At 36.4% G+C, this 17,062-nt stretch overlaps 1 protein-coding gene across 1 annotated transcript in view; it reads left to right on the top strand.

The window, feature by feature from the left end:
• DMXL2 (Dmx like 2) overlaps positions 1 to 17,062 on the top strand; it is a 153,023-nt gene that overhangs the window by 39,616 nt on the left and 96,345 nt on the right. Inside the window, exons 4-6 of the mRNA XM_024761857.1 lie at positions 2,275 to 2,353; positions 3,187 to 3,322; positions 3,986 to 4,052. Coding sequence (XP_024617625.1) covers positions 2,275 to 2,353; positions 3,187 to 3,322; positions 3,986 to 4,052 — 282 coding nt within the window. The remainder of the gene's footprint in view (positions 1 to 2,274; positions 2,354 to 3,186; positions 3,323 to 3,985; positions 4,053 to 17,062) is intronic.

Here is a 17,062-nt window from a genome sequence, read left to right on the forward strand (position 1 = left end):
CTAGAGCCCATGCTCCGCAACAAGAGAAGCCACCTCAATGAGACGCCCTCACACTGCAACAAAGAGTAGCCCTGACTCGCCACAAATAGAGAAAGCCTATGTGCAGTAATGAAGACCCAATGCAGCCAAAACTAAATAAATAAAATAAATAAATTTATAGAAAAAACATCAGATTCCATAAATAAATGATACAAATGAACTTATTTACAAAACAGAAACAGATTTACAGACTTTGCAAACAAACTTATGGTTACCAAAGGGGAAGGGTGGGGGGTGTGTGGGAGGGATAAATGAGGAGTTTGGGATTAACATATACACGCTATTATATATAAAGTAGATAATCAACAAGGACCTACTATACAGCCCAGGGAACTCTACTCAATACTCTGTAATAACGTATATGGGAAAAAAATCTGAAAAAGTATAGATGTATGTATGTGTATAACTGATTCACTTTGTTGTACACTGGCAACTAACACAACATTGTAAATAACTATACTCCAATATAAAATAAAAATTAAATTTAAAAAAATGGAAAAAAAAATCAGATTCCAGACCTCACTCCCCGAGTTTCTGCAGTGTAATTGGTCCACAGATTACACTCTGAGAAGCACTAATGGAAAGAATGTTAGGGATAGCTGTAGTTTTAGGAATGATTTTATTATTACTGTAAATAGTTCTGTTGAGCAGTATTTAAAATACTGTTGTGACTGTTGTTGGGTCAGCAGTGATAGGGTTTAAAAAATAACTTTTTCCCTGATTAATAAATATAAAATTACTTTTGGATACTGGAATTCAGGTTTTTTAGTTGTATTTGAAACTTCCACCTCTAGATAGTCATGAAATCTTGAATAAATTATTTTATTGTTAAATATTTTAAAAGTATTATAATAAGAGAGGGTATTGCCATTTATTAAATTATTACTTGCCAAGCAATTAATGTATAACTTGCCTATAAAAAGCCTTGACATGGCTTTACATTGCACTATACTTTCACAAAAGGACATTTTTTAAAAAATTTTTATTGCGGTACACGGGCCTCTCACTGTTGTGGCCTCTCCCGTTGTGGAGCACAGGCTCCGGACGCGCAGGCTCAGCGGCCATGGCTCACAGGCCTAGTCACTCTGTGGCATGTGGGATCTTCCCGGACTGGGGCAGGAACCCGTGTCCTCTGCATCGGCAGGCGGACTCTCAACCACTGTGCCACCAGGGAAGCCTACAAAAGGACATTTTATGTTTGTCTACTGAAAAGAGATATCTAAACTTTTTTACTTACTGTATTTCATGGGAAAGCTGCGACTTTTAAATTTTAAATCTTTCTACACTTTAGAATGGAAACAGTAAGAAAATAGAATGGAAATTATTCAAATATAGGTCAGGTTTGTGGGTTTTATATATTATATGGTTCAAATTTGTTGGCTTTTTGGAAGGTGTATCTAGTTTTATTTTAGACATTGACTCCATAGGATTGTGTTAATTTGTACTTTTCTTTCTAATGTGCGTTTACTTTGTTTTTATAAACATTTATTGAGCATCTGTGTACCAGTCATTACACTGAATGCACAAAGCTCATTGTGGCATAATTCCTGCCCTTGAAGAGTTGCAGTGTAATAGGAGAGTCAGATATATAAACAAATAATTCAGTGTGACCAGTGTTATAATGGTAGAATGTAAGTAAAAAGTGCTCTGAGTGCTGCCAGGATGTCAGAAGAGGCTTCACTGCAGAGGTGATGATTTAGCTAGATCCTGATGTAATCATAGGAGTTTGTAGGCGGAAAAGAGAGGGAGGGATACCCTAAGAATAAGAATGTGTTTATAGGGGCCTCCCCTGGTGGTCCAGTGGGGAAGATTCTGCGCTCCCTGTGCAGGGGGCTTGGGTTCCATCCCTGGTCGGGGAACTAGATCCTGCATGCATGCCGCAACTAAGAGTTTGCATGCCACAACTAAGAAGCCTACATGCCTCATTGAAGATCCCGCATGCCGCAATGAAGACCCCGCGCAGACCCCCCAAAAAAAGATTGTGTTTGTAGACATGGAAGGAAGCCTGGAAGACATGCTTTGTTTGGGTGTGGCAAACAGCCTGATATGGTAGAATAGTAAGTGGAATCATTGGAAATTATTTTAAAAACAGTATTTTGAAAATAATAGTGAAATATTTACATCCTTGTTTCAGATCATAGTCTTCAGTTGAAGAAAATGATAATATAGTTGTGCTTGTGGATATTCCTTTGAAAACATATCTTTCTCTTTTTTCTTTCTCTCTCTCTGTTTCAGCAACTCAAGTGTCAGTGGCTTAAAACTGGCCAGTTTTTTTTGAGTTCCGTGACATACAATTTAGCATGGGACCCTCAAGGTATTTAGCAATTATCTTTAGAAATTATGAAAAGTTAATATTTGTTTTAAGTGTGTGATTACAATGTGATGTAGTCTCCCATAATAAGAAAATGGTCAGTAGTAGTCTCTTTTTGCTAGTGAATGAGTATACTTTTCTCTTTTTCATATACACTGCTTTGTACAGTGCTTAATTTACTGTTAGTTCTGTGCTTTCCCCCACTACTTTTGAATGTTTTGTTCCAAGAAACAGTGATGATTTCTTTCATTAATTAATGTGCTGCACTTTACTCTTACTGTGTTTATTAAGAAATAAAATCAGAAGTAAAACAAGGTAAGAAAAACCCTATCTCTCTTTGGTATTTGTATTTCGGGAAATTACTGTCTTTAATATTGAACGTTTAGAAACTTTTGATGATAATGGCTGTTGTCCCTTTTTACATTCACAACTAGTGAGGGTAATTTTAATAGTCCATGTAGAAAAACAAATTTCATTAATCTTTAGTTGTGTCTTATATCCTGAGAATATTCTGTGTTGTATATATTCTGTGTTGAATATTCTGTGTTGGGGTTTGTTTTGTTATTCTACTTCTGTTGTTATTTTTTTTTTTAAGTTTTACCTGATAGACAACTAGCTCTTTGTCAGGAGGCTTTTCTTTTTTGTTCTCAAGTTTCCCTCAAGTTTTCTTGTCAGTGGATTCTAACTTTTAAATGGATATACTCCACAAGTGTTTTTCATAGACAATATTGCTTATTTTTCACAGAATAGTTTATAGACCTAAGCAGAAGCCCACATGTGCGTTTATTTCTCTAGATAATCCTTGCTTATTCATCTGAACATTCTTTAATTTTCAGATAACAGATTGTTGACAGCAACTGATTCTATTCAGTTGTGGGCTCCTCCAGGGGGTGACATTCTGGAAGAGGAGGAAGAAATCGATAATAAAATTCCTCCTGTTTTAAATGATTGGAAGTGCATCTGGCAGTGCAAGTTAGTGTCTAACTCTGTTATGTTCATTAATTAAAAAAATGCTTCCTGAGATATGTTCTTAGAAGCCTAGAAAAATAGACTTTTTCTAACCAAAACCCATTATAACATCATCCTTTAATCTGTGCTACAACTGATTGTTTTAAAAAAGGATGAAAGTATTTTCATAGTTAATAACCTCAGGACTTCTGTTGAGAAGGTTGATATGTAGGAATTATTCATTAATGCATGAGATATAGGTGGGATAGGGAGAGGGAAGATGTGAAAGTTGTGAGACACTCTTTCAGGTGGAAGGATTATGTGAAGGGATCCATTAACAATATGGAGTATGTGAAGGGATCCAACTAGCCAGGGAAGATGATGAGCTCAGTTTTCAAAATGTTACATTAGGATGTCGGTGGGGCATGTAGGTTGCGATACCGTTTATGCATGTTAATTGCATTCTTTTTTGGCTCCCGAAAGTGAGCTTTGGATTAGCTTTAATGAATTAATTTGTATTTTTAGGGAGGTGAAATATTTAGATTTATTTTTAGAGAGGTGAAAACACTCTTGTTTTGATGATGTTATGAAAATCTTTTTTTTAATTAAAAAAAATTTTTTTTGACCATTTATATATATAGTGTTCCAGATTTTAAAAATGCTAACTGTTCAATTTTGTTTTTTTAGAACCTCAGTATCTGTACATTTGATGGAGTGGTCCCCTGATGGTGAATATTTTGCTACTGCTGGAAAGGTAAAGGACCAAACAAAACAAAAGTGTTCCTTGTTCATTCTCATTTTCAGTTTTTTCATCTGTAAAATTAGGATAATCCTACATTACAAAGATGGCCTGAGGAATAGTGATAGTTTTTGTAAAAGATCTGCTATGTTTCCCATAGGTAGTTGGCGTTTGGTAAATAATGGCTATTATTTTTATTCTTATTTGACCCTCATGAAAATTTATGGTTTTTTTTTTTTTTTTTTTTTGCGGTACGAGGGCCTCTCACTGTTGTGGCCTCTCCCGTTGCGGAGCACAGGCTCCGGACGCGCAGCCCCAGCGGCCATGGCTCACGGGCCCAGCCGCTCCGCGGCATATGAGATCTTCCCAGACCGGGGCACGAACCTGTGTCCCCTGCATCGGCAGGCGGACTCTCAACCACTGCGCCACCAGGGAAGCTCAAAATTTATGGTTTTTAAAATTAATTTTTAGGTTTAAAAAATAGCATATGCACATAATTTGAAAAGTAAAATATTACTACTAGATTTACAATGAAAAGATGCACTCCCTTCTTACTCCTAATTCCTGTGTCCTAGAGGCAGTGATTCATAAAATTGCAGTTTAGTATTTCTTTACATATTCTTTAGTAGCTTGATTATGCTCCGATTTAAAATTTTTTAAATTTCTTTTCCTTTTGGTTTTATGTATAATTTCTGGCCATGCTACTATGGAGGCTGAGACTTTAGTTCTCTAGCTGATGTCCCAACCTCATCCCCACTTAGCACATACACATATTCACTTCCCTTCCTCCTGTCTTTCTGATATAAGCATCTCATAATATTTGGGAAAATCACTATTTATTATTCACATTATTAAGAGTGTGTAAAAGATTTTTCATGGAATAATTACTTTGGTGTTAGTAATTACTTTGTTTTACTGTTTGCTTAGTTTTCTATATACCTAATTCATCCCTCACACCTCTGACATTCTTTGGATCTTCTCTCAGTATAATCCCACGTAAGAGGTATCCTGGAAATGTCTGTTCTCTTTGCTCCAATCTGGCTTAGTTGTTCTCTGAGTCTAAAATAAAAGAGCTCTCATATCAGGATTTTCTTTTACCAACCTCGGGAGATTCTCTTTGCCCATCTCCTTTGTTAAATTCCCGGTTACTTCACATCATTTATCATCTTCTTTCCTTGTTTTGATGGAGATATCCTCCAGTAGGTCCCTGAGGAAAGATGAATGGGAAAAAAACATTTTTGAGGCCTTGCAAGTCTGAACAGGTCTTTCTTCTTCGTTATGCTTTATTTGATTGGGCATAGCATTGGCTTGGAACTAATTTTCCTTCAGAATTTTAAAAATCATGCTTCTGTTGCCTTCCAGCTTCCAGTGTTGCTGTTTGAGAGGTATAGTGCCATTATGACCATGCTCTCCCAGCTCTAGCTCTTAGAGGTTTTAAGAATGTTCCCCTTATCCCGGTGTTCTAAAATTTCAATATATCGTGGTATGGGTCAGTCATCTATAAATATTTTAGTATGTATCTCTAAGGGATAAAGACTTTTTTTGTGCAGGCAATCTGATGCGCCTGTTCAGTCTGAAAACTCATGTCCTTCAGTTCAGGGGGATTATTTTATATTATTCCTTTTGTGTTATTTCCTTCCTTTCGTGTTCTCTTTTCTCTCTTTCTGGATCTCCCCTTATTCAGATGTGGATCCTTCTATACTGATCCCTAATTTTCTCTTTTTTTCCCCCCCTCTTCATTAAAAAAAAATTTTTTTTTTGTTTAAATTCTGGTTGGAGTGTTCAGCTTTAACTTAGAAGTAATTTTTTCCTGCTATCACATTTTTGATTTTCCAGAATATTTTTCTGATTCTATGAATACTCCTTTTTAAATACATAATATTTCCTAAGTATAAAATGAATATATAAAAAACATATATAAGATAATAATTAAACAAGTGCACATGTATGTACCTGCTACCCAGTTGAGACAAAGGACATAAAACTAATGGGTTACTATTTTCCTCTTGCATCTCCTCATTTCCCCCTCACCTATGCAACCGGAATCCTGAATTTTATGTTTTATTTCATTGCTTTTAAAAAAAAATAGTTTCACAGGTGTAAATTCCCAAAGAATATAATTTTTATTTTTGAATAGTTTTGAACTTATAAAAATGATACCATATGGTTATTGAAATATACCTTCAAGATAATAAAAAATAAATTTGTGACGATTATCAATTATGTACTTCTTAGTTAATGTATTCAGCAAGAAAAAATTACATTTAAAAATCACAGGTTAAAGTTTAATTGTATTTAGTTGTTGTGTATGAATTAAAATTTCCATATTATACTTTACAAGGCAAGGATAGGTTTTCCAAGAACATCAGAATTCACTCAAGGCTTTTTGAGTTAATCTTTAGTTGTAGAACACTCAACTGTTTTGTGGTTGAACAATTGCTTGGCACAGAGGTAGTTAGTTGCTCAATAGTTGATGACATTATAGACAGGAAGACTGTATAACATTATAGACAGAAAGATTGCGATCATGTGCGGTTTAGCAGTAAACTAATAACGGTTTCAATGTAGTGAGGAGTGTAAAAAATATTTGGAGGTATCTGCAGCAGCTGTCATGTAATATTAAAACATCTGTGATTTCTGTTAGAGACCAAGTCACAAGTACTGCTAACATCATTTTGGTATGTTTATATTCATAACTGAAATTTAGCATTTCCTTCAATTAGCAGTTACAAAAATAGAGAAGTAATTTTTTTCCCCTACTCAAGTTCATTGTAGCTCTGGGTCTTGGTTTTCTTGGTTTCTCAAGAAGCAGACCCCCAGGCAAGCATTCGAGTTCAAGTAATTAATATGGGCAATGCTCACAAAAAAATATACTGGATTTGAGGCAGGGAAGTGAAGGTGCTTAAAAAAGAGTGTATTATCATGCAGGTGATTAACAAGATTAAATCTGTGGCTAACTCTGGGAGTTAGTGGTCCTCACAACATTATGTTCCTCACACTTGTTCTTCAGACACATCACACATACACACATGGGTTGAAGGATGGTGAGAGCAGAGCATTAATTCTCAGCACTTACAAACAATTCCTGGAAGACTCAGGCAAAGATATGTGGCTGCTGTCAACTGGAACTGGCTCACTAAAATGCTAACGCATGGGAGGATACAGTTGAGGTATCAGAAATATTTTTTATATCTGGAATTCTATCTGCAGGTGCCTTGGGTCAGAAGACCTCAGAACCTCTGGTCTAAAATCTGGACATTTAATTTTTTGCCTTCCACATTTAGATCTAAAACCTACGTGGAATAGTTTTTAGGTATGGTTTGAGGAAGAGGTCAGGTTTCACTTTTTCTGTATGGATATCCAGTTGTCCAGCACAATTTGTTGAAAAGCCTCTTGTTTCTCCATTGCTCTTTATTGCCACCTTTGTCAAAATCAAATGTCCATACTAGTGTGGCTCTGTTTCTGGATTCTTTTCTCTAGTCCATTGGTCTTTCCTTGTAGTAATGCCACCTTCGTTGCTATAGCTTTTAAATTGTCTTGGTATCTGGTAGAGCAAGTCTTCCCATCTTGTTTTCCTTCTTTAAGATTATCCTATCTATTTTTGGCCCTTTGTATTTCCATATAAATTTTAGAATGAACATAATAAATTTTATAAAACAAACAGAAAACCTCTTGTGATTTTGATTGATATTTCATTGACTCTATAGATCAGTTTTGGGAGAATTGACGTCTTTACAGTTGAGTCTTCTCATCTATGAACACGATATAGTCTTTAATTTAGATCTTTTTACTTCTCCCAGTAAGGTTTTATAATTTTTTCTAGAGGTCCTAAATATCTTTTTTTAGATTCATGCCTAGGTATTTGATATTTTTGATGTCAAAAATGATATGAATGGTATCATTTTATAATTATTACTGGTATATAGAAATGCAATTAATTTTTGTATATTGGGTTTATACCTAGCAATCTTAATAAACTCATTAATTCTAACAAGTCCTCTGTAGATCCTTTTGAATTTTCTATGTGCATAATTCTGTTACTTATGAATAATGGCAGTTTTATTTCATCTTTTCTAACTTTTAAGTGTTTTGTGTCTTCTTTTTTTCTGCAGTATCTAGGACCTCCAGTATAGTGTTGAGTAAAGGTGAGAGTAGGTATCTTTTCCTTGTTCCCAGTATCAAAAAGATGCCTTTCACTGTGTCGCCATTAAGTGTGATATTTACTGTAGGTGTTTACTATAGATACTGTTTTTCTGATAAAGGAAGTTTCCTTCTTATTTGTAGATTGCTAGGATTTTTCTTTTTTAAATCACAAATGATGTTGAATCTTAGCAAATACTTTTTCTGCATCTAATGATATTATCATTATTTTCTTATTTAATGAGATGAAATATGTTGGACTTATTTTCAAGTGTTAAATAAATCTTGTGTTACTGGAATAATCTCAACTTGATTGTAATGTATTGTCCTTGCTGGATTTGCTTTGCTAATATTTTATTTAGGATTTATGAGATCTCTGTATTAAAGTGAGGCTTGGCAAATAATTTTTCCTTTTTTGTACAGGTATACCTGGTTTTATTGTGCTTTGCTTTTTTGTGCTTTGCAGATAATGTGTTTTTTAACACAGTGAAGGTTTGTTTCAACCCTGTGTTGTCAGATCATGGTTAGCATTTTTAGTAATAAAGTATTTTAAAATATTAAGGTATGTACATTTTTAAAGACGTAGTGCTATTGCACACTTAATAGTTTTTCTCAAACTTTTTTAGATGTTCAGCCTTTTTTGTTTTTCTCAGCCTTTTTTGTTTTTAATGTATACATTTAACACTATAGATTTCCCTTTAAGCTTAGCTTTATCCCATAAGTTTTTTTTAATTCCATAACTTTTGATGTGTATTATTTTTATTATTATTCTAAATATAAATTTTTCTGATTTTCAGTGTGATTCACTTTTTGATTCATGGGTTGTCCAGAGTATGGATTAGAGTCAGGCTCAGTTGTTTTGGGGTGGTGGTGGATGGTGCAGAAGTATTTTATTGGCGGTGACAACTTTTATTTTGCATTATTAAGTAAAACTTACGAGTAATTTTAGACTAATAAATACTGATACTGTTGTGATAGTGACTGGTAGCTGTTGACAGTTACGTACCAGAAACTGTGCCTTCAAAACCCTGTGGGGCAACTGTTTTACAGAAGGGGAAACTGCAGTTTAAGAACTTCCCTCAGAATACAGAGATAGTCAGAAGGTGGAGCTGGGATTTTAACCCAGATGTTTTAGATTTCACAGCACCAAAATCAGCTGGCTTTGTATTTCATTGAGAAAATATTTATTGCAAATGCATACGTAGGGATGCTTTGAGGCCTGGGTTGAGTATGCATTCTTCTAGGAAAGGTTTATATAGTTTCTGCCAGGCACCTGGGGGCACACACAGTTTAAACTAAATTCTCAGCTTGGAAGTTGTGCCACACAGTGTGCGCTTGGGTCTCATGAGGCCTGTTTTGTCGTTACAGATGCCCAGCGGAGACTTTTTCCTTCACTCAGAGTTCAGGTGCAGATGAACCCTTCCTTACCATACTCCTTTACAGAGAGGGTGTTTTTCTTGATTTCATCCTTTCATTTAGCGATAGTCCTTAGGGGTCTTTTTCTTTGTTTGTTTGTTTTTTATGGTGTTATGCAGGCACCTCTGATCTGACTTATCACCTTGCGTGAACACCGTGTGTTGTCTCTATGTAGCTCCTGTATTTTAAACTGAAGCTCTATGCCATTGGGTGTTGGTAGAGTCCCATATGACAGTCCATGCTCCCACTTTAGCATTTGTGTACTATGGATTCTTACCTGAGAAAATAGATGTAATCAGAAGAGAACTTTGATAAACTCCCACCACCTAGCTGCATCTGTTCATCTCCCTACATGTGTGCATGTATGTTCTGCCTTCCCTTGTGTTGCCATGGATGAATGGTCTGCTTTTATACAAGGCCAGTTCTTCCACTTGTAAACTAGATTCCGTTTGTCCTTGCTTATTCAGGGACCTCAGTATTGCAGTGCTCTCCTCTCTTCTCAATTAGTTTTCCCTTCTCCATTGGGGCATCACATTAGCGTATGTTATGGACTGAATGTTTGTCCCCCCTCCCCATTCATATGCTGAAGCCCTAACCCCCCAAAGTGATGATCTTTGGAGATGGGACCTTTTGGAGGTTAAGGTTAGATAAAGTCATGAGGGTGGCCCTCATGATAGGAACAGTACCCTTATAAGAAGAGATACCAGAGAGCTTGTTCTCTCTCTACCACATGAAGACACAGTAAGAAGGTTGCTGTCAAAAAGCCAGGAAGAGAGGTCTCAACCAGAACCTGACCATGCTGACACTCTGATCTTAAGACTTCTGGCCTCCAGAATTGTGAGAAAATAAATTTCTGTTGTTCAGGCCGCCCAGTCTGTAGTATTTTTTTATGGCAGCCTGAGCTGACTAATACAGCACAGCATACCGAATGTGCTATAATCTTGCCCATTCTAAAACAAACGAACGACAACAATAACCAAAACCGTCTCTTGACCGTCTCTCTCAGTTTCTGTTAATTCTGTGCCCTCCTTACAACACCTCGAAAGGGTTGCCTATCGCTGCTGTCTCCAAGTTTTTCTCCTCATTTTCTATTGCAATTGTTATTCTCTTTACCCAGAAAAATCCTTCCCCCAGAGACCTGCGTGGCTTTCCCCCTTAACTTCTTAAATGTCACTGTCTCAGTGAGGCTTTACCTAAGCATCCGTTTAAATTGCATCTCACCTACCACTGTACTTTCTGTTTCCTTTGCCTGCCTCAATTTTACTTGTAACACTATCACTAGGAGTTTGTATTAGTTTTCTGTTATTGCATAACAAATTGCCACAAACTCAGCAACTTAAGACCACACATTTATTATCCCAGCTTCCGTGGGTTTGGTGTCCGGACATAGCTGGGTGCCGTGATCAGGGCACTTTTGGCTGCAGTAAAGGTGTCAGCTGGGATGAATTCTGACCTGGAGACTGGACTAGGGCAGAACCCTTTTCCAAGCTCACTCACGTTGTTGGCAGAATTTATTTTTTTGTAGCTGAATGACAGGGCTTGTAGTCGATTTCCCTCATACATTCTTAATGTTTCTGATTATCTCCTTTTGCTCACCCAGTGTGTGACGTTTGCCTCTGCCGTGTGTTACAGCTGGCTAAACTTTGAGACTATTTTAGGATATATGGTCGTTTGACAGGGTCACTTGTTGCTTTAAAAACTGTTAATGAGCCGTGAAAGATGATCTTTATTCATTGTCTAAGCATCTTCTGATTATTGGAACTCCCTAATGAATCTGAAAGATACCTTTGTGCTTCAGACAAAAATATGTAAAAAGACTAAAAGTACGTCCTCTTAAATGGAGCAGCTGGATTTTAAGCTCCTCAAAGGCGATTCTGTTTGTGCACTGCATAATGCCTAATACATTTTTTCTCTGAATTTTTATTGCACACAGCCTTAGCAATTGATTATTGAGTACGTTTTTTCATTGTATTAGTCATGTTCCGTTAAGCTTTTTTTTTTTGCGGTACGCGGGCCTCTCACTGTTGTGGCCTCTCCCGTTGCGGAGCACAGGCTCCGGACACGCAGGCCCAGCGGCCATGGCTCACGGGCCCAGGCGCTCCACGGCATGTGGGATCTTCCGGGACCGGGGCACGAACCCGCGTCCCCTGCATCGGCAGGCGGACTCTCAACCACTGCGCCACCAGGGAAGCACCCCCGCCCCCTTTAAGCTTTTAATGTTCAATTCTCCTAAGAGCTAAGTGTTTCACATTTCTGAGGGAAAGATAAGAATGCCTTTGAGATTGACATATATAAAATAGATAATAAGAACCTACTTTATAGCACAAGGATATATATATATATCCTACTATATATAAAATAGATAACTACTAAGAACCTACTGTATAGCACAGGGAACTCTACTCAATACTCTGTAATGGCTTATATGGGAATAGAATCTAGAAAAGAGTGGATAACTGAGTCACTTTGCTGTACAGCAGAAAGTAACACAACATTGTAAATCAACTATACTCCAATGAAAATTAATTGAAAAAAAAAGAATGCCTTTGGGGGTTAATAAATTATGTCGTGGATTTTAAAAACTTATTTCTTCACTTTTTTGAGAAGATAACCACATCTTATTAAGATGCTCTTAATAAAAAGAACAGAAACTAACTTTGTAATGTTGGCTTCCTCTCCTCTTCAATCTGTTCTGCTGCTGTTAATAAAGCCAAGTTTGTCTGACTTGATGAAACAGATGGTGACTGTGATCTACCACTAGAAGGCATTTTCCAGCACCTCTGCTACACATGACAGAATTTCAGCTCAGGTGTTTGGGGATTCAAATCCAATTACCTTCTGGATTTTTAATATTATAGTTCATTGAGTACTTTTGATGGTAGGATCTATTTTTTAAAAAAAAATAAATTTATTTATTTATGTATTTATTTTTGGCTGTGTTGGGTTTTCGTTGCTGTGTGTGGGCTTTCTCCAGTTGCGGCGAGCCGGGGCTACTCTTTGTTGCGGTGCTCGGGCTTCTAATTGCGGTGGCTTCTCCTGTTGCAGAGCACGGGCTCTAGGCACACGGGCTTCGGTAGGTGCGGCACACGGGCTCAGTAGTTGTGGCATCGGCAGGCGGACTCTCAACCACTGCGCCACCAGGGAAGCACCCCCGCCCCCTTTAAGCTTTTAATGTTCAATTCTCCTAAGAGCTAAGTGTTTCACATTTCTGAGGGAAAGATAAGAATGCCTTTGAGATTGACATATATAAAATAGATAATAAGAACCTACTTTATAGCACAAGGATATATATATATATCCTACTATATATAAAATAGATAACTAATAAGAACCTACTGTATAGCACAGGGAACTCTACTCAATACTCTGTAATGGCTTATATGGGAATAGAATCTAGAAAAGAGTGGATAACTGAGTCACTTTGCTGTACAGCAGAAAGTAACACAACATTGTAAATCAACTATACTCCAATGAAAATTAATTGAAAAAAAAAGAATGCCTTTGGGGGTTAATAAATTATGTCGTGGATTTTAAAAACTTATTTCTTCACTTTTTTGAGAAGATAACCACATCTTATTAAGATGCTCTTAATAAAAAGAACAGAAACTAACTTTGTAATGTTGGCTTCCTCTCCTCTTCAATCTGTTCTGCTGCTGTTAATAAAGCCAAGTTTGTCTGACTTGATGAAACAGATGGTGACTGTGATCTACCACTAGAAGGCATTTTCCAGCACCTCTGCTACACATGACAGAATTTCAGCTCAGGTGTTTGGGGATTCAAATCCAATTACCTTCTGGATTTTTAATATTATAGTTCATTGAGTACTTTTGATGGTAGGATCTATTTTTTAAAAAAAAATAAATTTATTTATTTATGTATTTATTTTTGGCTGTGTTGGGTTTTCGTTGCTGTGTGTGGGCTTTCTCCAGTTGCGGCGAGCCGGGGCTACTCTTTGTTGCGGTGCTCGGGCTTCTAATTGCGGTGGCTTCTCCTGTTGCAGAGCACGGGCTCTAGGCACACGGGCTTCGGTAGGTGCGGCACACGGGCTCAGAAGATTTTCCCAGACCAGGGCTCGAGCCTGTGTCAATGCCACCTGCATTGGCAGGTGGATTCTTAACCACTGCACCACCAGGGAAGTCCTGTATATTAATTTTGTATCCAGCAACTTTACTGAATTCACTGACGAGCCCTAGTAGTTTTCTGGTAGTGTCTTTAGGATTTTCTTTGAATAGTATCATGTCTGCAAACAGTGACAGTTTTACGTCTTCCTTTCCAATTTGTATTCCTTTTCTTTCTTTTTCTTCACGGATTGCTGTGGCTCAGACTTCCAAAACTTATGTTGAATAAAAGTGGTGAGAGTAGACATCCTTGTCTTGTTCCTGATCTTAGAGGAAATGCTTTCAGCTTTTCACTGTTGAGTGTGATGTTAGCTGTGGGCTTGTCATATATGACCTTTATTATGTTGAGGTAGGTTCCCTCTATGCCTACTTTCTGGAGAGTTTTTATCATTAATGGGTGTTGAATTTTGTCAGAAGCTTTTTCTGCATCTATTGAGGTGATCATATGGTTTTTATTCTTCAATTTATCAATGTGGTATATCACATTGATCTGCAGATATTGAAAAACCCTTGCATCCCTGGGATAAATCCCAATGTTCATCAGTGATAATGGCCTGTAATTTTCTTTTTTTGTGATATCTTTGTCTTGTTTTTGTATCAGGGTGATGCCGGCCTCATAGAATGCGTTCAGCAGTATTCCTTCCTCTGCAGTGTTTTGGAATAGTTTCATAAGCATAGGTGTTAAGTCTTCTCTAAATGTTTACCGGCCTCATAGAATGAGTTCAGCAGTATTCCTTCCTCTGCAGTGTTTTGGAATAGTTTCATAAGCATAGGTGTTAAGTCTTCTCTAAATGTTTGGTAGAATTCACCAGTGAAGCCATCTGGTCCTGGACTTTTGTTTATTGGGAGTTTTAAAATTACTGATTCAATTTCATTACTGGTAATTGGCCTGTTCATATTTTCTATTTCTTCCTGGTTCAGTCTTGGGAGTTTGTACCTTTCTAAGAATTTGTCCATTTCTTCTAGGTTGTTCATTTTATTGGTGTATATTTGCTTGTAGTAGTCTCTTATGATCCTTTGTATTTCTGTGGTGTCAGTTATAACTTCTCCTTTTCCGTTTCTGATTTTATTGATTTGGGCCCTCCATGGTATGTGTGTGTATATACACACAATGAAATACAACTCAGCCATAAAAAAGAATGAAATTTTGCCATTTGCAGCAACATGGGTGGACTTGGAGGGCATTACACTAAGTGAAATAAGTCAGAGAGACAAATACTGTATGATATCACTTATATGTGGAATCTAAAAAATACGACAAACTAGTGAATAAAACAAAAAAGCAGACTCACAGATACAGAGAACAAACTAGTGGTTACCAGTGGGGAGAGGGAAGTGGGAGAGGGCAATGTCGGGATAGGGGATTTTAAAAAGGGGGTTATTATGGGATTATATGAAATCGTGTGTGTGAAACTTTGGAAAATTGTAAAGCATTATATTTGTTCAATAAAAACAAATACTGTTCATGTTTATGAAGTTTATATCTGAACACTTTCTATAATTTCTATTTTTTAAAATTTGAATGTAACTTAAAATACCTTGTTTTTTTCAAAACCATTTTTCTTTAATAGAGGATTACCCTTTTGAGAAAAAAAACTGGGCTTTCTAAGAGCTAAGGTGAGAAGAATTTTTGAGGAGGGTGATTTTGGCGGGAAGGGAAGCAGCTGGCTACAGAATGTTCCCTGAAGCTTTTCCTCCTCTTGAGAGCGTGTCTCTGTACCTAGATTTAGTGTTTTGGTTATTTAAGAATTGGCTTATTGACCTTTATTCCAGATCTTCCGGGACCGGGGCACAAACCCGTGTCCCCTGCATCGGCAGGTGGACTCTCAACCACTGTGCCACCAGGGAAGCCCTTTATTCCCCCTTTAACATGGAAATATCTTTACTTCTTTAACATAATATGTATTTATTATTAAGAGGAACATGCAGAGAAAATGAAAATCTCCAGCCAAATAGCCATACCCCCAGTAAAAAAAAAATGGCCACTGTTCTCTGTTTAATATATATTCTTTTAGACTTTTTTTTTTTTTTTTTTTTTGGAGAACCCATGTCCCCTGCATCGGCAGGCAGACTCTCAACCTCTGCGCCACCAGGGAAGCCCTCTTTTAGACTTTTTGATGCCTTTGTAAACCACACAGAAGTGTGTGTGTGTACATATTCTTTAAGCTGATTTATTCACTTACTGTATCATAGATAGATTGATGTGTCAATACAGATATATCTTTTCTTTTTAAAGGCAACATAATTTTCCATTATGTGAATGAATGTATACCATAGTTTAACTTAACCAGATAACTATTAATGAACATTTAGTAGTTCTAATTTTTTTCTATTGCCATTAAAAATGAACATCCTTTTATATAAATCTTGTTATATCTTTTTTATAATTAACTTTATATGGTATAATTAAACCATATGTAATTAACCTAAAAGGTATAATTAACATAAAATGAAATTATTTTTTAAATGTGCAGTTCAGTGTATTTTGACAAATTTAAAGACCTATGTAATCACCACCACGATCTAGTTATTGGACACTTACATCATCTCAAAAGGTTTCCTTTTGCTTCTTCCCAATTAATCCTTACTCCTATTCCTAGTTCCAGATAATAAATAGCTGCTCTGCTTTCTATCACTATTGATTAGATTTGTCTTCACTAGAGTTGTATGTAAATGAAATTGTGTAGTATACTCTATTGTGTCTGAGGTCTTACACTTAGCACAGTGTTTTGCGATTCATCTATGTTGTGTGCATCAGTAATTTGTTCTTTCTATTTGAGTTGTATTCTGTTATATGGATATATCATAATTTGTTTATCCATTCACCTGTTGTATGGAGTTTTAGGCTAAATGAACAAAGCTACTATGACCATTCATTTGCAAGTCTTTGTATAAACATTTCACTTCTCATGGGTAAAAAATACCTATGAGTGGAATTGTTGGGTCACATGGTACGTTACAAAAAAATACCAGGCGCTTTCCAAAGTTGTACCATTTTGCATACTCACCAACAATTGAATAATATCAGTTGCTCCACTTTCTTGCCAACATTTGGCATTGTCAGCCTTTTTAATATTAGCCATTCTAATAGTCTGGATAGTGGTGTCTTATTGTGGTTTTCATATGTATTTCTCTGATTTCTAATGATGTTGAGCACATGCTTGTTGCCTGTCTGTATACTTTTTTTTTGGTAAAGTGTTTATTTGTCCTTTGCCCATTAAAAAAATTGGGTTTGTTTTCTCATTATTATAGAATTATGAGTTCTTTGTATATTTAGTACAATTGAAAGATAAATCTATTATATATATTTCCTCCCAGTCTGTAACTTGCCTTTTTATTTTTTTTAAACAA

The sequence above is a fragment of the Neophocaena asiaeorientalis genome, unplaced genomic scaffold (genome assembly GCF_003031525.2).
Source record: "Neophocaena asiaeorientalis asiaeorientalis breed wild unplaced genomic scaffold, Neophocaena_asiaeorientalis_V1.1 scaffold506, whole genome shotgun sequence".
NCBI classification, from domain to species: Eukaryota; Metazoa; Chordata; class Mammalia; order Artiodactyla; family Phocoenidae; genus Neophocaena; species Neophocaena asiaeorientalis.